Source organism: Tetrao urogallus, assembly GCF_951394365.1.
Source record: "Tetrao urogallus genome assembly, chromosome: Z".
NCBI classification, from domain to species: Eukaryota; Metazoa; Chordata; class Aves; order Galliformes; family Phasianidae; genus Tetrao; species Tetrao urogallus.
In genome coordinates this window covers 41401192-41418733 of record NC_136816.1, presented here as the reverse complement: position 1 = coordinate 41418733, position 17542 = coordinate 41401192, and the positions used below count along the sequence as shown (strand labels likewise).

The window sequence follows — 17542 nt, the reverse complement described above, 5'->3', positions numbered from 1 at the left end:
AATAAACATGAGAAAATTCCATTTGAACACAAGATTTGGTGGTGGTCAAACACTGCAATATGTAACCCAGAATGTATGTGGGGAATCCATCTGTGCAGACAGTCCTTTACAGGACTCAGTCCTGGGCAATCCTATCTAAGCAGAATAGTGGTGAATTAAAGAACTTTCCTCCAATCAAAATGAAATCTAAAAAAAGATTTTTTGAAAGATATCTGCACAAAGGGCATTGGTATCTGCCTGTGTAAGATATTAAACTCTACTCCAAAGGTGAGCCTCACTGCCCTATACATTGTTTTCCTTTTTTCAAATCAGACTGAGGTTCCACAAGATGAGATAAACTCAACTCTAACTAAGTGCTATCAATTTGTGTGTGAGCCTGGCTGAGAGCCCCCATCTTCTTTGGCAGAAATCCCTTGCAAACACTTCACTCTTCAGCAGAAGGGAAAGCCAGAAAGCTCATGTTTTTCTGCTCAGAAGGCTGTTTTTCTATGGCATGCTATAGGAAGCAAGAACTTTTCCAAGCTGGGTGAGAACAAGTGTGCAGGAAGGATATTGAGCTCCTTTTGAAGCCCACAGCTATGACTAAAGGACACTCAAGAACGATGAAGGATCTGAACTAGAGAATCATACATAGTAATTTCTGTTAATTTTGCCCATATTTGCACTTTTTTTGAATGTTATCTAAAATGCTGTTGAGGTTAGAAGCCACAAAAAAATAATTCTTTCATCTTTGCCATAGTGCTGAGAAATGCACTGCAATCCTGCAACATTTACATGCTAAAACTGAGGAGACTGGAAGTACTCAGGTAACTTCAAAAAGTTGAGAACAGCCCACAAGCAGGTGGAAAATGTGCTGCCTGGCCTTTTTTCTTCTGAAGACATAACAAATAAACAGCTTTAGCTATTAAAGTGACATACCCAGTTGGGTACCAAGAACAATGGAAGAACTACAGCACAAGGTTTTTGCAAAAGGAGACAAATCTGGAATTCTACTGGGTGATAGTCAAGTGAAAAGCTACCCAACCTTTGACAACCTGTGACATTTTCCATCATGTCTCAGAAAAGAACACAGATAACAGCAGCAAATTAAGCAAAGTAGCTTAAGGTGAAAGGAAAAGCTGAGAAATTATTAAGACCACTATTTAGGAACACAACAGGATATAGAGCGTAATTAGTAATAATTCACTACTGCATAAAAAATTCTGATAATTGTTTTCTTTATTTTCCTGAGAAGCATGAATTCAGGTTGCTGCTTTTCCTTTGTCAGAGCAGAAAGTGACAGTAGACTGTTTTTCTGCATTCACTGACGGAATTGACAGAAATGTCAGATTTATGTAACAGAAGGTTACTTCCCTCACCAGAAACTTGCATCATATTTATGTTTAAAAAAGCAAAGCATATAAGACAAACAAGAACTTTTCTGCAGAAGTACATCCTGTAGTTTTTCATTTTGGAATTATGTCCAAAGAAAGGAATAGGAGAGAATTGCCAAAGTTATGTATGGGGACTGTTATCTATGTCAAAGTTATCTATGACTGGGGACTGAGCTATGGCAGAGATTTATATCACACTCATTTTCATACAGAGAATGTAATTTGCATATGAGTTATATCCTTGTCACACAATAGCAAGGGAGTCAGTATCTAGCTAAATCCTCCCTTGCCAAGGAAGACATTTTGTTGGTCTGTGGCAGCCTATCAGAAGACTGAAAAGTGGCATGGTAAGCTTGTCACTTGCTAACTCAGTGCAAGAAAAGCAACACAGCCTCAGGCTGCAGCTGCTTTCTGAATCCCCACTTCACCATCTGTACCCTCCCTTTTTAACAGACCACCTATAGCAGCTTCCAAGGTCCTGAAGGTATAGGTCTTTAAAGCAACAGCAATAAGAACCAGTGGTTCCACAAATGCAGAGAGATCCCAGTCTTCCCTCTAACCTTTCTGTGTTGAGCAAGTTGTGTAAGATACAGACTGTAGGGAAATGTAGGGAGATAGTAGGCTTTCTATTCATAGTAGAATAACATGGTAGACACTTCACAGAAAAATCACAGAATTATAGAATGGTTTGGGTTGGAAGGGCCCATAAAAACCCTCAGTCTCAACCCCACTGCTGTGGGCAGAGCTGCCACCCATCAGATCAGGCTACCCACGGCACCATCCAACCTGGTCTTGAATGTCTTCGTGAATGAGACACACACAGCTTCTCTGGGCAGCCTTTGCCAATGCCTCACTACTCTCTGAATAAAAGATTCACTCCTAATATCAAACTTAAATCTCTCCTCTTTTAATTTAATCCACAAGAATCCCAAAGTTCTCTGTAGGGCTACTCTCAATGAGTTCTTCCCCAAAACTGCACACAAGTCCATGATTTTCCCAACACAAGTGCAGCACCTTGCACTTGGCCTTCTTGAACCTCATTCGGTTCATGTGGGCCCAAATCTCAAGTTTGTCAAGGCTCCTTTGGATGGCATCCTTTCCTTTTGTCATATTAAATGCACTGCTTAGCTTGGTATCATCCTTCTGACTGTGCACTCAATCTCCTATCTAAGTCATTGATAAATATGTTGAAGAGCACTGGTCCCAAGACTAATCCCTTGGGGCACTGCTCTGCACCTTGACATAGAGCCACTGACCATAAAATACTTTCCAGGATTTTCCTCCATGCAAAACTAAAGCTGTCTCCCAATTAAAAAAAAAAAAAAAAAAAAAGTTGTTAGTAAATCCTACCCGTACATAACCCAAGAAACCAATCATAACCCATCTCAATACCAAGGCTCAGACAGAAGTACCTCCACAAATGATAAAGGAATGTTTGTGGTTTATGTTTCAGTTGCTTGGATTTTGGATTGGGTTTTGATCAGCACAGCTGATCTGATGATGCAGTCCTTATTCAAATGAGTAATGCTGTTATGAACAGTCCAGGTTGCTACTGGGTGAATAAACGACTGCCAGAGCAGCACTTAAGCAGAAACAAATTTGGCACAGGATTTCCTGGGGATTATTGACTGGCTGGGAGTAGATGATAGCCTGATGCAAAGGCAATCATTAATCTTAATCTCCAGGAAATGATCTCTACCAAGGTCATTATACCTTTAACAAGACAAAAGCAAACAGAAATGAATGTCATATGGATATTTATATTTGTAATGAACAATGAGGTTTAAAGCTCATATATAGCTAATGAATAACCTACACATGCAGCTGTTAAAGAAGCTGATCTCTTATCTTCTTAGAAGCTTTAAACTGAGACCAAGGAGAAGCCTCTCTTGTCTTAGGTTGTTATATCTGCAGCATGTCTGCACATCTGCCTGAATGCAATGTTCCAAACATCCAGTGACTCCCACTGATCTCAGATCTTATTCATCTGTTAGAGGTGGGCTGAATAATTTGCAACTCTCTGCTCTCCAAGTTTTAATATCGTCTTCAACAAGACATGCACAAGTCATGGTAAAAGCACACTTGATGGAAACAGGGTGAAAAACAAGTCCACAAGTGTAGAATTTTATATCCTGATCACTGTTCATCTGTATCTTATAGAAAGTAAAAACTTCTTAAACTCATTTATCTATCTTTTAATATTCTCCAGCTTACAATCATTTTCCAGAGGCTCTCTGTTAAAGCAGAATTTGGTTGTGAATATACAAATGAATTACTCAGAAGTAAAGAGCATGAATTGGTTTTCTATATTACATCACATGATAATGTAAAAATAACACTGTGTAGGCCAAGCTGACCTTAAATAATCATGTCATCTGTTTATACATCCTATAACACGCTACCACTAAGAGGGCTTAGATGGTACTTCTGCTCTGTCAGCCTTACCAAGCCCATAGAAGCCAAAATGACAAAGCGTTTTCTCCTTGTAGTTATTAAAGAGAAAGTAACAATTAATTTTATTAATGACTGAAAGGAAAGCTGGATATTCCAGCAGCATGGTGACAAGAAGTTTTAGCTCTGATGGCAACATTAGACCTAGAAGTTGTGAAGGGTGAAACATGTTGGTGACAGACTTCACAAAAGCTTTTCTGGAGACTAAATATCTGGTTTGTTTGGCTGGACCTGCTGAAGTGCTGCCAGTGTCCACTTGGAAAGTGCTTCTATTAAAGGAAATAGCAGGACAGAAAGAATGCAATTACTGAGGAAGCCATCCTAATGGAAAAGAGTGAAAGGAAGCAGGTGCAGATGAGAGAAAATAGTATGAGGAAAATAAGGGAGAAAAGAAAGGAAGCAAATGGTAGCAAAATGGAGAAAGAGAAAGCAAGGAAGAAGAAGGGAGTAATAATGAATGACAGAAGAAATGAGACAGGAAGGATGATAGGAGAATGCCCAAATGCTGTGATTGCTGGTGTGCTCACATATGTGCTTTGATTTAGAACTTTCATACTTTCTTCCTCTGAGAATGGCATTTCAAAACATTTTCATATACTTCTCTTTGCTTCAGATCCAAAAACAGGTATTTCATCCACCAATTTAGTCAAGCCCTTATACAGTGGTCTCCCTCAGTTCATTCATCATGCAGTCAGTACGGACATTTGGGACTGCCCAGACTCAGGAACAGAACCTTTCACTTGATCTTGTTGAATGTCATGAAGTTTGCATAGGCCCACCTACGAAGCCTGTCAAGGCCCCTCTGTATCACATCCCTTCCTTCTATTGTATCAATAGCACCAGACAGCTTGGTGTCAACTGCAAGCTTGCTGAGTGTGTACTAAATCCCTCTGTCTACATCAGTAATGAAAATATTAGAGAGCATCAGGCCCAAGATGGACCCTTGAAGACATCACTTGTCACCTGCACATTGAATCATTGACAGCAACTCTTCAGACACAGCCAATTCCTTACCCACTGAATAGTCCATCCATCAAATTCAAAGTCTCTCCTATTCGGAGATAAGAATGCTGTGTGGAACCATATTAAAAGCTTTGGATGAGTCAAAGTAGATAACATCAGTTACTCTTTACTTGACCACAAATACTGTCACTCTGCTGTAGAATACCAGCCAGTTGGTCAGGCATGATTTTCTCTTCATGAAGACCTATTGGCTGTCCATAATCATTCCCTGACTTCTATCACCTTGACACAGTTTCTTGGAGGATCTCCGCCATGATCTTAATGAGCGTAGAGGTGAGCTGAAACCTGACTGCGTGTCTTCCAAACCACCTGCAAAACTAAACATTTTGAAAGCCAGGCCTCCCCACAAAAGAAGTGGTGCCTCAGAAAGCGTTAATGAACATAAGTCTGGCAGAATACAACAGTTAATATATCTGGACATATAGGTAAAAAAACCAAAACCAAAGCTGCAAATGCAAAAGTGTTTACTGAATTGCACACTGGGCTTTCATTAATTCAAATTTAATTTTGTGTATTGGGTGAATATTTGAAAGTTTAGTTCCTTTGATGTCAATACCACATCCAATGTCTGCACCGCATTTTCCATGCTTCCATACTTCTTGGACATTTTCTGATAATTGTACATAACAACACCATATTTACTGCAAATGTTTTTATTATTTTGTTTTATTTTGTAAATTCAAACTCATATGTCAGTTTTAGTGAAAGATACAGGTTTCATATCAGTGCCTAGTACTCATATAAGGACCACCAACTTTACATTCTGATTTTAAGAACGTCAGCTCTAAGACAAATTTCAGAGTTTGGACACACGTTAAAAAAAAAAAAAAAGCTATTGTGAGCAAGCAAACCACGACTACATTTTTTCTGTAAGTCAAATTTATCCTTTGCAGTCATTTCTATCAATCCATATTGATCTCAAAAGTTTTACTGACACAATGAGTAGTTGCACAGAGTTACGTGATATACTTAATTACAGTAATTGGTTTTCAAAAAACTCAGGACAGATTTCATGTTTTGAAAACCTTTTTTCCTGTGCTGTCCCAAACAGGGAAGACTGTACACTGCGTGGTACAGTGCTGCTAGAGGGGAAAAGCACTGGAATAAAATCTGAATGCTGAACAACCTATGTTTAGGGGAACAACCTTAAACAGTGGAGAAATACATATTAGGTGAGAACCGATTTTAATTGTGGAACCTTTGTTAAGCCCAAATTGAACTCCAGTAAGCATTTCCAGTTTTCAGCCTAGGTCCTCAATCTGTCTCTGCTAAAAGGTTCTTCCCAGCCCACTTCTGTTCTATCTTTTGGAAATGATTTGATGATTTCTGTTCATCGTTTCTGTCACCACTTAGCGCTACTTAACATATCTGGCATATCTTCAACCCAGAAGCATTGCTTTCAGGGAAAAGAGGAGAGAGAGGGACTGTCAGAATTTTTTTTCTTTTGCATGTTCTGAGTGGATGTCTGCTCTCCTAGCAGAAGACAAAGCTCGACTAACAGATGGGTAAAGAAGAGATTTGAAAGGAAAGTTTGCAGCAGTAAGAAAACCAACTCACCTGCTACAGTGATGGAAATAAAGGAAGCTAAATGTTTATCTACAATAAATTACATAGTCCTTTTTCAGCATTTATGAGAACAGAGCATAGTCTGTTGATGGCTCCGCTCTAACACGCAACAGGCTTTGGCAGCAAACAGCACAAACCAAAGCAAAAACATTTTCTTGTGGCAATGGATCATAATCAGAGTGAAAATAATGGTGTAGAGAATGCACGAGCTAAAATTGCCCTTGTATTGACAATATGAACATCAACTTCATCTGTTGGAGAGGGAAATGGAAAAGTATATTTGCCTTGTCCCGACATGAAAAGCAGCTTAAAAAGCTGTATGTAATGTTGAAATGAGAAACATAAATGGAACCTAAATGAAAGAAAATGCTGTATGTACTTCATGATTGGCAGCATTCGGAATTTATAACTGTCAGTAACATGCCTATTTAGTACCTCATACAATTTTTGCAATTGCTATTTCTCAAGACAGTTGTTACTCCAGCAAGAAGTGTTATAGACACATATACACATATACATCTAATGTACGTCTGGCCTTGAATTTGTTTGGAAGTCTACCGAAAGTGCAGATTCAAATCACCCCAAAACTGCAAAGCAATTATAGTTTTCCTGACACCTTCTGATACCAAAGCAATCATGGTTTCCCTGCTAGCTTCTCACAGATCAAAAATTACACCAAACTTGGACAAACCAAGCAAATTGATAACATGCATATTACATTGAGGGATGTTTGGCTCATTTTCTTTAATTTCACTGTTAATCTACCCAAAGTCAGACCAGTAGAGACTCATCCCTTTCTATAATTCCAGGACATATTACTCATTGGTTTGGCCTTTTTCTCTTTTTTATTATTTTTATTTAATTTTAACCTGATATAATAAGATCAAGACTGGGAAAAAAACAAAAGCAAACAAAAAACTCTACAGAAGTACAAGATGATTGAAGTTTTGTGACTTTCAAGTTGCTGCTGAAAACAGAGGTGTAAGAAAGCAGTAATCATGATAGGTATCAATCAAGAGATCAGTTTTAGTTACCACTGCAATGAACAAATTTCCTAAGTTGCAAGTTTTGGTGGAAGTAAGCCTATCTTGCCATTCGAATACAAAACAGAAAATTTACACACATTCAGAAAATATGGGTGAAAAGCAAAAAAAAAAAAAAAAAAAAAAAAAGTGGAAAATAGCTTAACAAGGAGAAAAAAAAGAAAATTAATAGGCATACCTTCTGCAAGTGGGTCAAGTGTGTGAATCATGAGCTGGAAGATGCTGTTCCTCATCAGACTGTTGTGGAGAGATGCAGAGCTTCCTCCCCGCTGGAGCCGTGGCTTGGTCTAAGTTGAGAAATAAGGGACAGAAGTTATGTTTTGTTTGAAGTTATGTTTCATATAGAAGTTGGCCTGAAACACTACGAATTAATCTCACATCTTGCCATATAGTGAAACATTTTCCAACATTATGTGCAGCATATTATATTAGACCACACACTCTATTAAACATTGTCATATATATAGCCAATTTATCCGGAGGAGACAGTTCATCAAATAAATTGTTAATCTCACAAGGCTTAGGAAAAGAGAGGTGAAGAAGAATCCTTCCCTGTGAAAATTCTTCAAACATTAAGAAAATCATCGCCTTACAATGTCATCCACAGGAATTAATAATTTACTTCTCTGCAGAACCTTGTGGTCAAGTCTCAAAAGTAAATTTTAATTTTAAATGCCTCTAGTGCATTGCAAATACACAGTCTTGATACCATTTTTTTGAGAGTAACATCCTGAAGTTCAGTCAAAAGTATGCCTCACTTTGGTTCAGTTCAGTAAATAATGATTACATAAACAGATTGTTAGAGTGGTAAGGCAGTGAATGCACCACACAGCCTATATTCAAGCATCTTTTGCATAATTTTAAGGAACTTATAAACATATAGGTTCTTTTCCCCAAGGTTCTTTTCCCCAGGCCATTGTCTTATACCAAAAATGATGCATTTAGCATACCATGTTGACTAAGACTGCTTTGTGGAGAGCAGTCTTCTCGTTCAGATAAAGACAATAATCAGAACCAATGGACTGCTGGATTAGAAAGTCCGGGAAACCAATTACAGGAAGAAAAAAACTCAAACTTAACTAAAATAAGGCATTGTTTGTTTTGTAATAAAAGCAGAATATGTGCATTAATCTTTGGTATCCTACAAATTCTAAATGCAAAATGATAGAAAATGAACACGGGAATTCAGTCTTATCACAGGAAATTAAATATTTAAATTTTACATTTGCATAGGAGGGGAGAAAGAAAGCCCAATGATACACACAAATGCTGATGTGTGCCAAAATAAAGAAATGTTTGCCTTACCACTCTCTTGAGAAATAAATGCTCATGCAACTACTAATTGCTGCCTACCGTCAGTGTTTGGTCATCCTTATCGCCAGAAGTAGGTGACTGCATGAATGGGAGAAAGAACAGAAAGAAGTGTCAGATGGAGCATGCATAAAGTGGAAAGGCAGTACAACAGCACAGGTGTCTGATTATCTGCACTCTGTTGTGGTAGGTTTTTTTGAATTAAAGCATCCTAACTGCCAGGTAAATCACAGTCAATTCACAGTGCAGCGCTGCAGGAGTCTTTCATTCTTGCCAGCTGCTTGTTTAGGAGCTGCCACAGTTTCAAGGCTGGCACACAGCAGCTGTGCTGCCAATGATGGTGTTCATTTCATACAAAATACACAGGGAGGCAAACTCCCAGTGTACCAACCGCTATGAGAGAGTGAGGAATAAAAAACTAAATGTGGTAAGACACTTGAAGCTGACCAAGGAACTGTTCAATAAAACCTAGAGAAGGAATAGCATTACATTGGTGTTTTGCAGGAAGGGATTGCACGAGGAAGTGAAGGCTTGATCTCTAACTCCCTGCAAATGGCCATTTATGCTAAGCTGGCAGCAACAGTTAAGGGGAGACAAGATAGCAAACAGTGCTCTACCATGAAGGCAAAGGAGACAGTGGCTGATTTTAAAGGCAGCGAATGCTGCTAGGTAAATGCTGTATCCCGGTGATGATTTGTGATTCCTACATCTCATCCCTCAGATAATAGTAGCAAAACACAGACATACTTGTATTAAAAACATGTAGATCTGATTTGCAGGCCTGAGTTTTGGTTGCACCTTTAATGAAATTAACACTTGCATTTAATGGGGACCCAGAACTTTTTTCACCAAGTTAACTTTCAGCAATGTACTGTGATAAAGCAATGAATTAAGGAACTCCAGTTGTTAAGTACTAACTAAAAAAGGACATAATGCCAAATCCAGCTGTCTCACAATCATCCCTATCTGATCATAGTTCCTTCCCCAGAAGCTGACATGTAAGTCATTTCCTCCATACCAAGATTCATGGTTGGTGCATCACAGAGAAAATAAATTATGTTGCAACAGTTCTGCATTACACTTCCCTGTGCAGTGAAACTCTCTTTTTGACACATATACATTTTAACTGGCAGAACATGCCTTCTGAGTTAGTGAATTAACCCTGAAGGTTGGTGGAAGACAAGCAATTATGTGCAAACACTGAAAACAGAACAGGTCTCTTCTGCTCCATAACGAGGGAAAGAATAACTGAACCCTTTGTGTCAAAAACATTTCACCAGCTGTCAATATTAACTTGTACACAATGAACCACAGAAAAGGGATCTCTGTTCTGATAAAGGAACTATCTGTCACCTCTGAAATTAGATTGCCTTTCTCTGAGAAATAGTGAGAAAAAAAAGATATGTCTTATGCATCTACTGATGACAATCATCAGGGAAAAAACTTTTAATGGAGTGGAAAGAAAAGGAAAGAAGAAGTGCAAAATCTGTGCTCTAAAATGTCAACAAAAGAATTAAGGCACGATTTTTTGACATAATGCATATATGTATTTTGACAAATACACGTACTCCTTCAGAAATAAATTGATATGTGTTGCTTGGTTAAACTTTGAGGGACCTCTATGGGAGGAAAACATATTCTTGCAGTGAAATTAACAAAAGCAAAAATATTTGGACACAGGAAATTTTGGAGATGACAGTGGAGGCGCTGGCACAGCCCAGAGAAGCTGTGGGTGCCCCATACCCAGAGACACTAAAAGTCAGGTTGTATGGGGTCCTGGGCAGCCTGAGATGGTGGGGTTCAGCCCTGCCCATGGCAGGGGGATGGTACTGGGTAGTCTTTAAGGTGCCTTCCAATCCAAGCCATTCTGTAATTCTACAGAGTTTGTTTCTTAATTGTACTAGTGAAAGATACAATATTATGTATTATCATGCATTTCAGGTTATGCCTGAAAAGGGCTGAAGAGTGCCACTTTCTTTAAGGCCAACAGACACTGAGAATGGTCTCAAAAATCTTACAGATTTTTGATAGAATATAGATAGATAGATAGATAGATAGATAGATAGATAGATAGATAGATAGATAGATAGAATAGACTAAGCTTGAGATGAAGGCACTCCTGAAGAAAAGCAGTGAATTTACAAGGAACAACAGTCACTTACTTGAAATGGAACTGGCTGAAGCTGCATAAGTGTATAAAATCTAAATGCTAATTTGTAACACATAATTTAATTTGTATAAGACAATTATGTTATAAAGAGAAAGAATAACAAATTACTTTTTGCCTATCTGTTAAGGAAATAAACTAAAAATGAAAAATATATCTGAAACAATTTAATTCGCTCTCACAGTACATAGCGGGTTACAATACCGTGAAACAAATCTTTTAAATTGTTTTTTTCCACATGATTAGTAATGTAATTGTATTTGAGCTTAACTTGCCAGTCAAGTTACACCCTGGAAGAAATGTTCAAGACTAAAATAAAAACAGCTTTAAGGCAGAAATTTCTCCACATTTTTAAAAATGAAATGTAAATAATGCTTGAAATTTCAGTAGCACTAACTGCTTGTCATGTTTGGATTATCTCCTGGATTAGTGAAAACAACTTAAAATAGTGTTAACTATTTCATTAAGCGGTGAAAAATTAATTCGTGGTGTGTTTACATGAATTTTTGATGACATTCTTTCTCTACTAGGAGGAAGCAAATGAAATTGTTTTCACATTGATAACAGTGAATTTTGCATTTACAAAATCAGTGCTATGTAATTTGGATATCAGACACCGCATGACTAATTATTTTAAAGCATCATTTTTCTTTTGCAGAAATATGTATCAGACATTTTATTCAACTTTCTCATTTAAGGTCACACTGAAAAAGCTGGTCCAAGGTTGAATTTCTTAACCTTTTATTTTCTTATTCCGAAAGTGAAAAATATATGTTTTTAATATACTGGATCATATCTCTTTAAAGACACATCTTCAGTGGAGGTAAGTTTGCTCTTAAATCTTGGCTTAGTATAAGGAAGCAATGGAAATTGAATGTCATCTGTCCATTATGTGTTTTCCTGATCAGATTAGTAGCAGAAAAATTCTGCAAAAAAATTTCTGCAAAATTGTCCATTTATTATAGCTATGTAAAATGAAAACAATTTATTTTAGCATGGCTTTTTTTGGAGAAGTATTTGAGGCACAACTCTGTGCCATGCTTGTATGAGAATTATAGAAAGATTAACCATGAGACAGTTTAGTATTTTCTTAGAGAATTTATCAAAACATTTGTGGGTTCTCCTATACGCCATAGCAGCACATAAGATTTTGCCCATCCTCCTATCTAAGACATCACTGATTCCTCATTCCACCTGTGCTAACAGGCTTAAAACATTTTATCTCAGAAAGAACACACACACAAAGAAACCTGCTAAGAAAAAATGATCTTTGGTTTCTTTTCACATACCTCTTTTTTCTCACTGATATAGGCCTATTAGAGATTAATCTGGCATCTTCTTTGCCAATGTCTTTATCTTCTGACCTCTAAACAGTTAAACATATTGCTCAAAAGTGCTACGAATATATTTAATGCACTACAACATTCAACAGTATTTGATATGACAATGCTCAGTACAGACACCATATGTGATCACTGTTCAAATAACTGTTGAATAACTGTTGGAATGACTATACATCATCACACAACGGTGATATCAAAGAAATTGGTTCAAATTTAATTAATAATAGGTTATATTTCTGCAGAAATATAGGATAACATCCTTCCCACAGTTAGAGAGAATGTAGCTCTAATTGAGATCCCATCTCAGCATTGAAGTCCATGTAATTCTTCACAGTCCTCTTAACAGCTACAAGCATAAGGAAGACATTTTTGCTTTTCTTCTAACAAGGTCATTTCTTTTCCATGAGTTGTATGATGATCTCCAATTTATGAAAGAAAGAGCTCTTGTTACACTTAAACAAGGTACTTCTCCCTGAAAATTTTCAGGGCCAATGTTTTAAAAAATGGTAAAGAACATCTATATCTCTTGTAAGACAAATGCAACTCTAGAAATATTACCTAAGGGTAAAGAGGATGATTATATTACAGGATCTATCAGACGGTTCTGTCTGATCTTGGAAAGTGTTTAATGTTTGGCAATGGTCTGGGAATTCATGTTATTGAAAAACAGGTCCCTAATTCATGCAAGAGATGATGCTTTATTATGTGGCAAGTGTCCTCCCACTTTCCTTTAAAATAAAGGGCTACTGAACACTCTTGCTAATAAAAAATGGCTAGTGACTTCTAACTATATTAGACTGCATGACTGGGTATTGCAAAATCTGAGAAATGACTACTTGCAGCTTTAGAGGTTCCTGCACTCCTTAAATAGTCGCCATTTCACAGGTCCAATAGTCTGAGACAGTTAGCAAACCCTGCTCCTACTATGGGAAAGCATGCATTTGACTTCAGCTCCACCAGCATCAGAAAACAGTGTCAAACAACAGCAGGTAAACATAAACAGATTTCAGTACCCAACTACGGTGTGGGTTGACATCTCTTTCCTGTTTGTTAAATATTTTCTCACAATAATAATTAAAAAAGCTATTTCTATTTATTTATCTATTAATTTTAATCAGCTTTTATGGGAATAGTGAAAGTCCATGACGCTCAGTGGCTGCCAAACACAATATAGTTTCTCTTATTACTGTAGAATATGGGTTCAAATAGAGTTTGGTAAAATGACTCAACCATGTACTACAGTGAAGGACATGTGCTAATCTCTCTTACATCTGTTTTCAAAAGCAGTATCTGAACTCCGTGATTTTGTACATATCAGTGAGGCACTGCTTGACAGTCCTAAAAAAAAATCACAGGTAGTAGCTTTCTTTGTGTGAACAGGGCTCTCTAATCTTTGCAAGACACTTTTAAGGTTTATGGATGTCTCTAGTTTTATTTGCTAGGCTGAACTGCGAAGAAATTAAATGCATTTCAAAGGTAGACACTGAAGTCAATCTAGTTGACTTAACAGGGCCTGGATCCTTTTTAAATATCTGTATCTGCAGAGTGCTATCAATGTACCTGAAACAGAGACGTTATACATTTACTGGTAAATATGTTAAGATAGGTTAATGCATTAGGTAGAATCCAAGGAAATAAACTCAGATAGATTAAACCTAATGAGCTTTTTGAAGGAAAACAAAATAACGAAGAAAGTTATAATTTTATCAAGTTGTCTTACTAAGTAAATCTTTGAGTTTTATTCAATTAGAATCTCTTAGTTCTCCTTCCTATGTAAAACCCAACATAATTTGATGTTATAACCTTTGTCTTGGAACAGAGTGCCCAGAGAGGTAGTGGATTCTCTCTCCTTGGAGAAATTCAAGGTCAGGTTGGGCAGTACTCTGAGCAACCTGACTGAGCTGTAGGTGTCCATCCCTGTTCATTGCAGGGGAGTTGGAATAGATGGCTATTAAGGGTCCCCTTCAACTCAAACGAGTCTATGATTCTATGGTTCTACTCAATAGGTAGGATTTATTTGGTTAGCAGGAAACTGAAAACTGCAACTACCAGTAGTCTAAGTAACCTTAAACCAAAATTCTTCTAGACATCCATAGAAATAAACAGACACCATGATTCGTGGAAGCTCTGTAAGGCATTGCAATGGTGCCAGTACAGCTTACTCACTAAAGGTGATACATCTCCTTACCCCGCTCTTTTTCTCTCTTATGTAGAAAGGTTGTGAGTGACTAAAAGTGCATATTTCCATATTTAATTACGGTAAACTGACGACGGAGATTTTAGCTTACATAGTACTGCTTAGTAGATCATTACCTGAATGCAGCCTGTGACTCAAACTGTATAAATAACCTCAGATCTTATTTAAACAAAGTACACTGTAGAAAAAAATTTTTCACTATGCCTGACTTCCTCCTTTTACCATTTTATTTCCAAAACCAAAAGAATTGCATATTGTTGAGTAAGATAAGTATGATTCACAAGAATCATATCAAAAATTAAATTGAGGTTGTAAGCTTGCTGTTTTCCTTTTAATTAAAATGAAACATTTATTAACTTATGCTTGAACTTTAACAGAAATTGAGCTGGAGCATCAAACTGAAATACCTGGACACTTTTACTAAATAGTTGTCTTTATTCAGTTGCCTTTTTTTATGCCATTCTTTCTGTTCATACAATTGCATAATGTGCCTGCATATAGTGAATTCTCATACATGTTCAGAAGAGTTGCTCCTTAGCTAATTCACCACAAATGATGGTTTAAGCAACCAGCTGTAAAATTACATATTAGTGCTAGGCCAGGTGATTTTAATCCAGATTTTTATGTATAGTATTATGTGAAGAAACATATGCTCTTATATGCATATACATATATGACTCTTATGGTCAGCCAGCAGGATCAATCACATGTTATGTGCCAGAAAGTCAGAGTCTGCCCTATGTCTCTTACCTTCTCTGAACTTACTTAAAAGCAGGTACCTCTGGCTTAGGATGGCAATGTAATAGCTCAAGATTAAAGTCTTGATGAGTTTTTAATCATCTTAGTGTCAGAAGTAATCATGCAGGTTTAAGTTGTCCTCTTATCCTCATTTCAAGATTTGGCAATGAAGTCACCTTTTCCTATTTATTTTTTTTTTAATTATATAAATTACTACGATAGTTCTGCAACTTCAGGAGAGACAAAATAATCTTTTGGAAAAAGAAACAAAACTAACATAAGGTACCCACAGCTGCCACTGGGCACTCATGCATGCAAAACATTTGTTCACAAGTGACAGTTTAAGTAAATGAACATGGCTTTATATAGCAAGCTTTAAAATACCTGAACTTAAAATTCTTAATATGCTAGGATTTCATTAATAATATTATATGGAAGCATTAGTGAATGTTCTGAGATTAAATTCACAAAACTCATAGAACGTCGGAATCCACAGAATAAACTGCAGGTTTTGGCCAAGGAGATGGGAGGGTTTTCAGCCAATCTCCAACCATGCTATAAAAGCTACCGACTGCTTTTCATTCCTTACAATTCAATCAAACCTGCATGGCTTAGCAAGAAGATAGCAGAAAAACATTTCCTAAGGCTCCTGATTACCCAAATATACAAAGGATATGCTACAGACTGTGGGTGTTTTAGAGTTTGCTCTAAAAATAGACACAATAATTCTCAGAAAGGAAAGTGTCTGACAGACTTCAGTGCATGTTGCTGCTATGATGATTTGCAGCAACCAAACAAATCTCACTGCTGTGAGTGGGCAATGCAGAGGGCTCACCACAAGGATGGCAGGGCTGCAACTTCACTGCCTCTCCTACTGACACCCTGGAGACCCTGCAGGAATGAGAACCCAGCCTGTGGAAGGAAAATGCTGAGTCAGTACATCCTCAGCTTCCCTGGTCGTGCCCCCTTCCTGCCAGCTTTGCTCACTTCTCTGTTTTATTTCACAGCCACCATGACCCCTCAGGGGACTCTTCGTCACTAGGATCTCGGCCGAATTCATTATCAGCTGGCAGGAGTGCAAGCCATATGCAGCTTTCAGAGCGGTGACTGCAGAAGGAATGTACCCAAATGTGAGATGGGCAAATAAAATGATGAGGGATACTGAGTAAGCCAGCTGAGCTGTTTGCTGTACTGCTAGGAAGGGACAGAGAGCAGAAGGCAAAGCGCTGGCACTTCAGAAGAAAAAAAGGAAAAGTTTGTGCTGTTTTCTTTGGGACTGCCTGTTCCATGAAACATTATTGACATTTTTCAAGTATCATACAGCACACATTTTAAAAAAGAGAGAGCATAGAAGAAGAAAAGCAGCTGGGAAGATCCTTAAGATATCAACATTTCAAATGAAAGGGCTTCCAAAAGTAAAATTCTCATTTAGTAGGAGCACATCACCAGTTCTGATCTGCAGGACCCTGGATATCAGTCTTACATGAGACTAACGGGCAAAATCCAACAGATGGTTTTGCTTCTGCTCCTCCATTTCCCCATCTGTAAATTAGAGACAGCAACAATGTCGGTAAGGATCTTGTTCTGATGAAAAGGTCTGACTGCTTTAGGGGCAGCTTGCTAGGAAGGATGCCCTCTCTTCATCGGTTTGCTGTGCTTTTTATCCCTGCCTTCAGGTTTTGCATCTTCTGCCGAGCACAATATGTTCCATGTAATATGCCACAAAGCATCACTTTTCTGACAGCAGCATCTACAATAGATGTACGTAAAACATCAAAATGTACCTCTTCAAATGCTATATTACCTAACAAGCACCTTTTATTTTTGCACTGTTTGGTTCGAAAGTTTGGAGATTACAGGCTTAAGGTTCTATACAACAATCGATGCAATCAAAGCACATAAAATATTTGTACTTTTTATGTCCAATAGGATGATTCTTCAACATTGTAAGAGGAAAGCAGATGAAATAAAGTTTATTTAATTCACTCGCTAGTTGAAGTTTATTACACTTTCTCAGTTTTAAAATAGGAAACTAGGTGTTAAATTTGAGACATAATGAAAAATTGCAGACAGTAAAACTTTAATTTTGCATCTTTGACTCAGCAGTATTTCAGGCTCCCTGTCTTTAATTGATATTGAATGCATTCTGCCTCCAAATCTGTCCTTCAGAAAATCATTTTCATGTACTTTCACCACTGTCTACTAAGTATTTTCTATCACATGAAACATGCTAATGCCATCCAAGGATTTCTCTTGTACTTGGGGAAGGTCTAAGAAACGGTAAGGAGAAAGATTTTGATAGGAAATAGAAATTTTACCCAATAGTTTGA

The 17542-nt window shown here is 37.5% G+C and overlaps 1 protein-coding gene across 2 annotated transcripts in view; it reads right to left on the bottom strand.

Moving 5' to 3' along the window:
- The window catches only part of SLC24A2 (solute carrier family 24 member 2), a gene marked incomplete at both ends in the record, with an annotated part of 102008 nt that overhangs the window by 37408 nt on the left and 47058 nt on the right, over positions 1-17542 (bottom strand). For both annotated transcript variants that reach the window (XM_079548437.1, XM_079548438.1), the window contains 2 exons: positions 7635-7743; positions 8810-8848. In XM_079548437.1, the coding sequence (XP_079404563.1) occupies positions 7635-7743; positions 8810-8848 (148 nt within the window). The remainder of the gene's footprint in view (positions 1-7634; positions 7744-8809; positions 8849-17542) is intronic.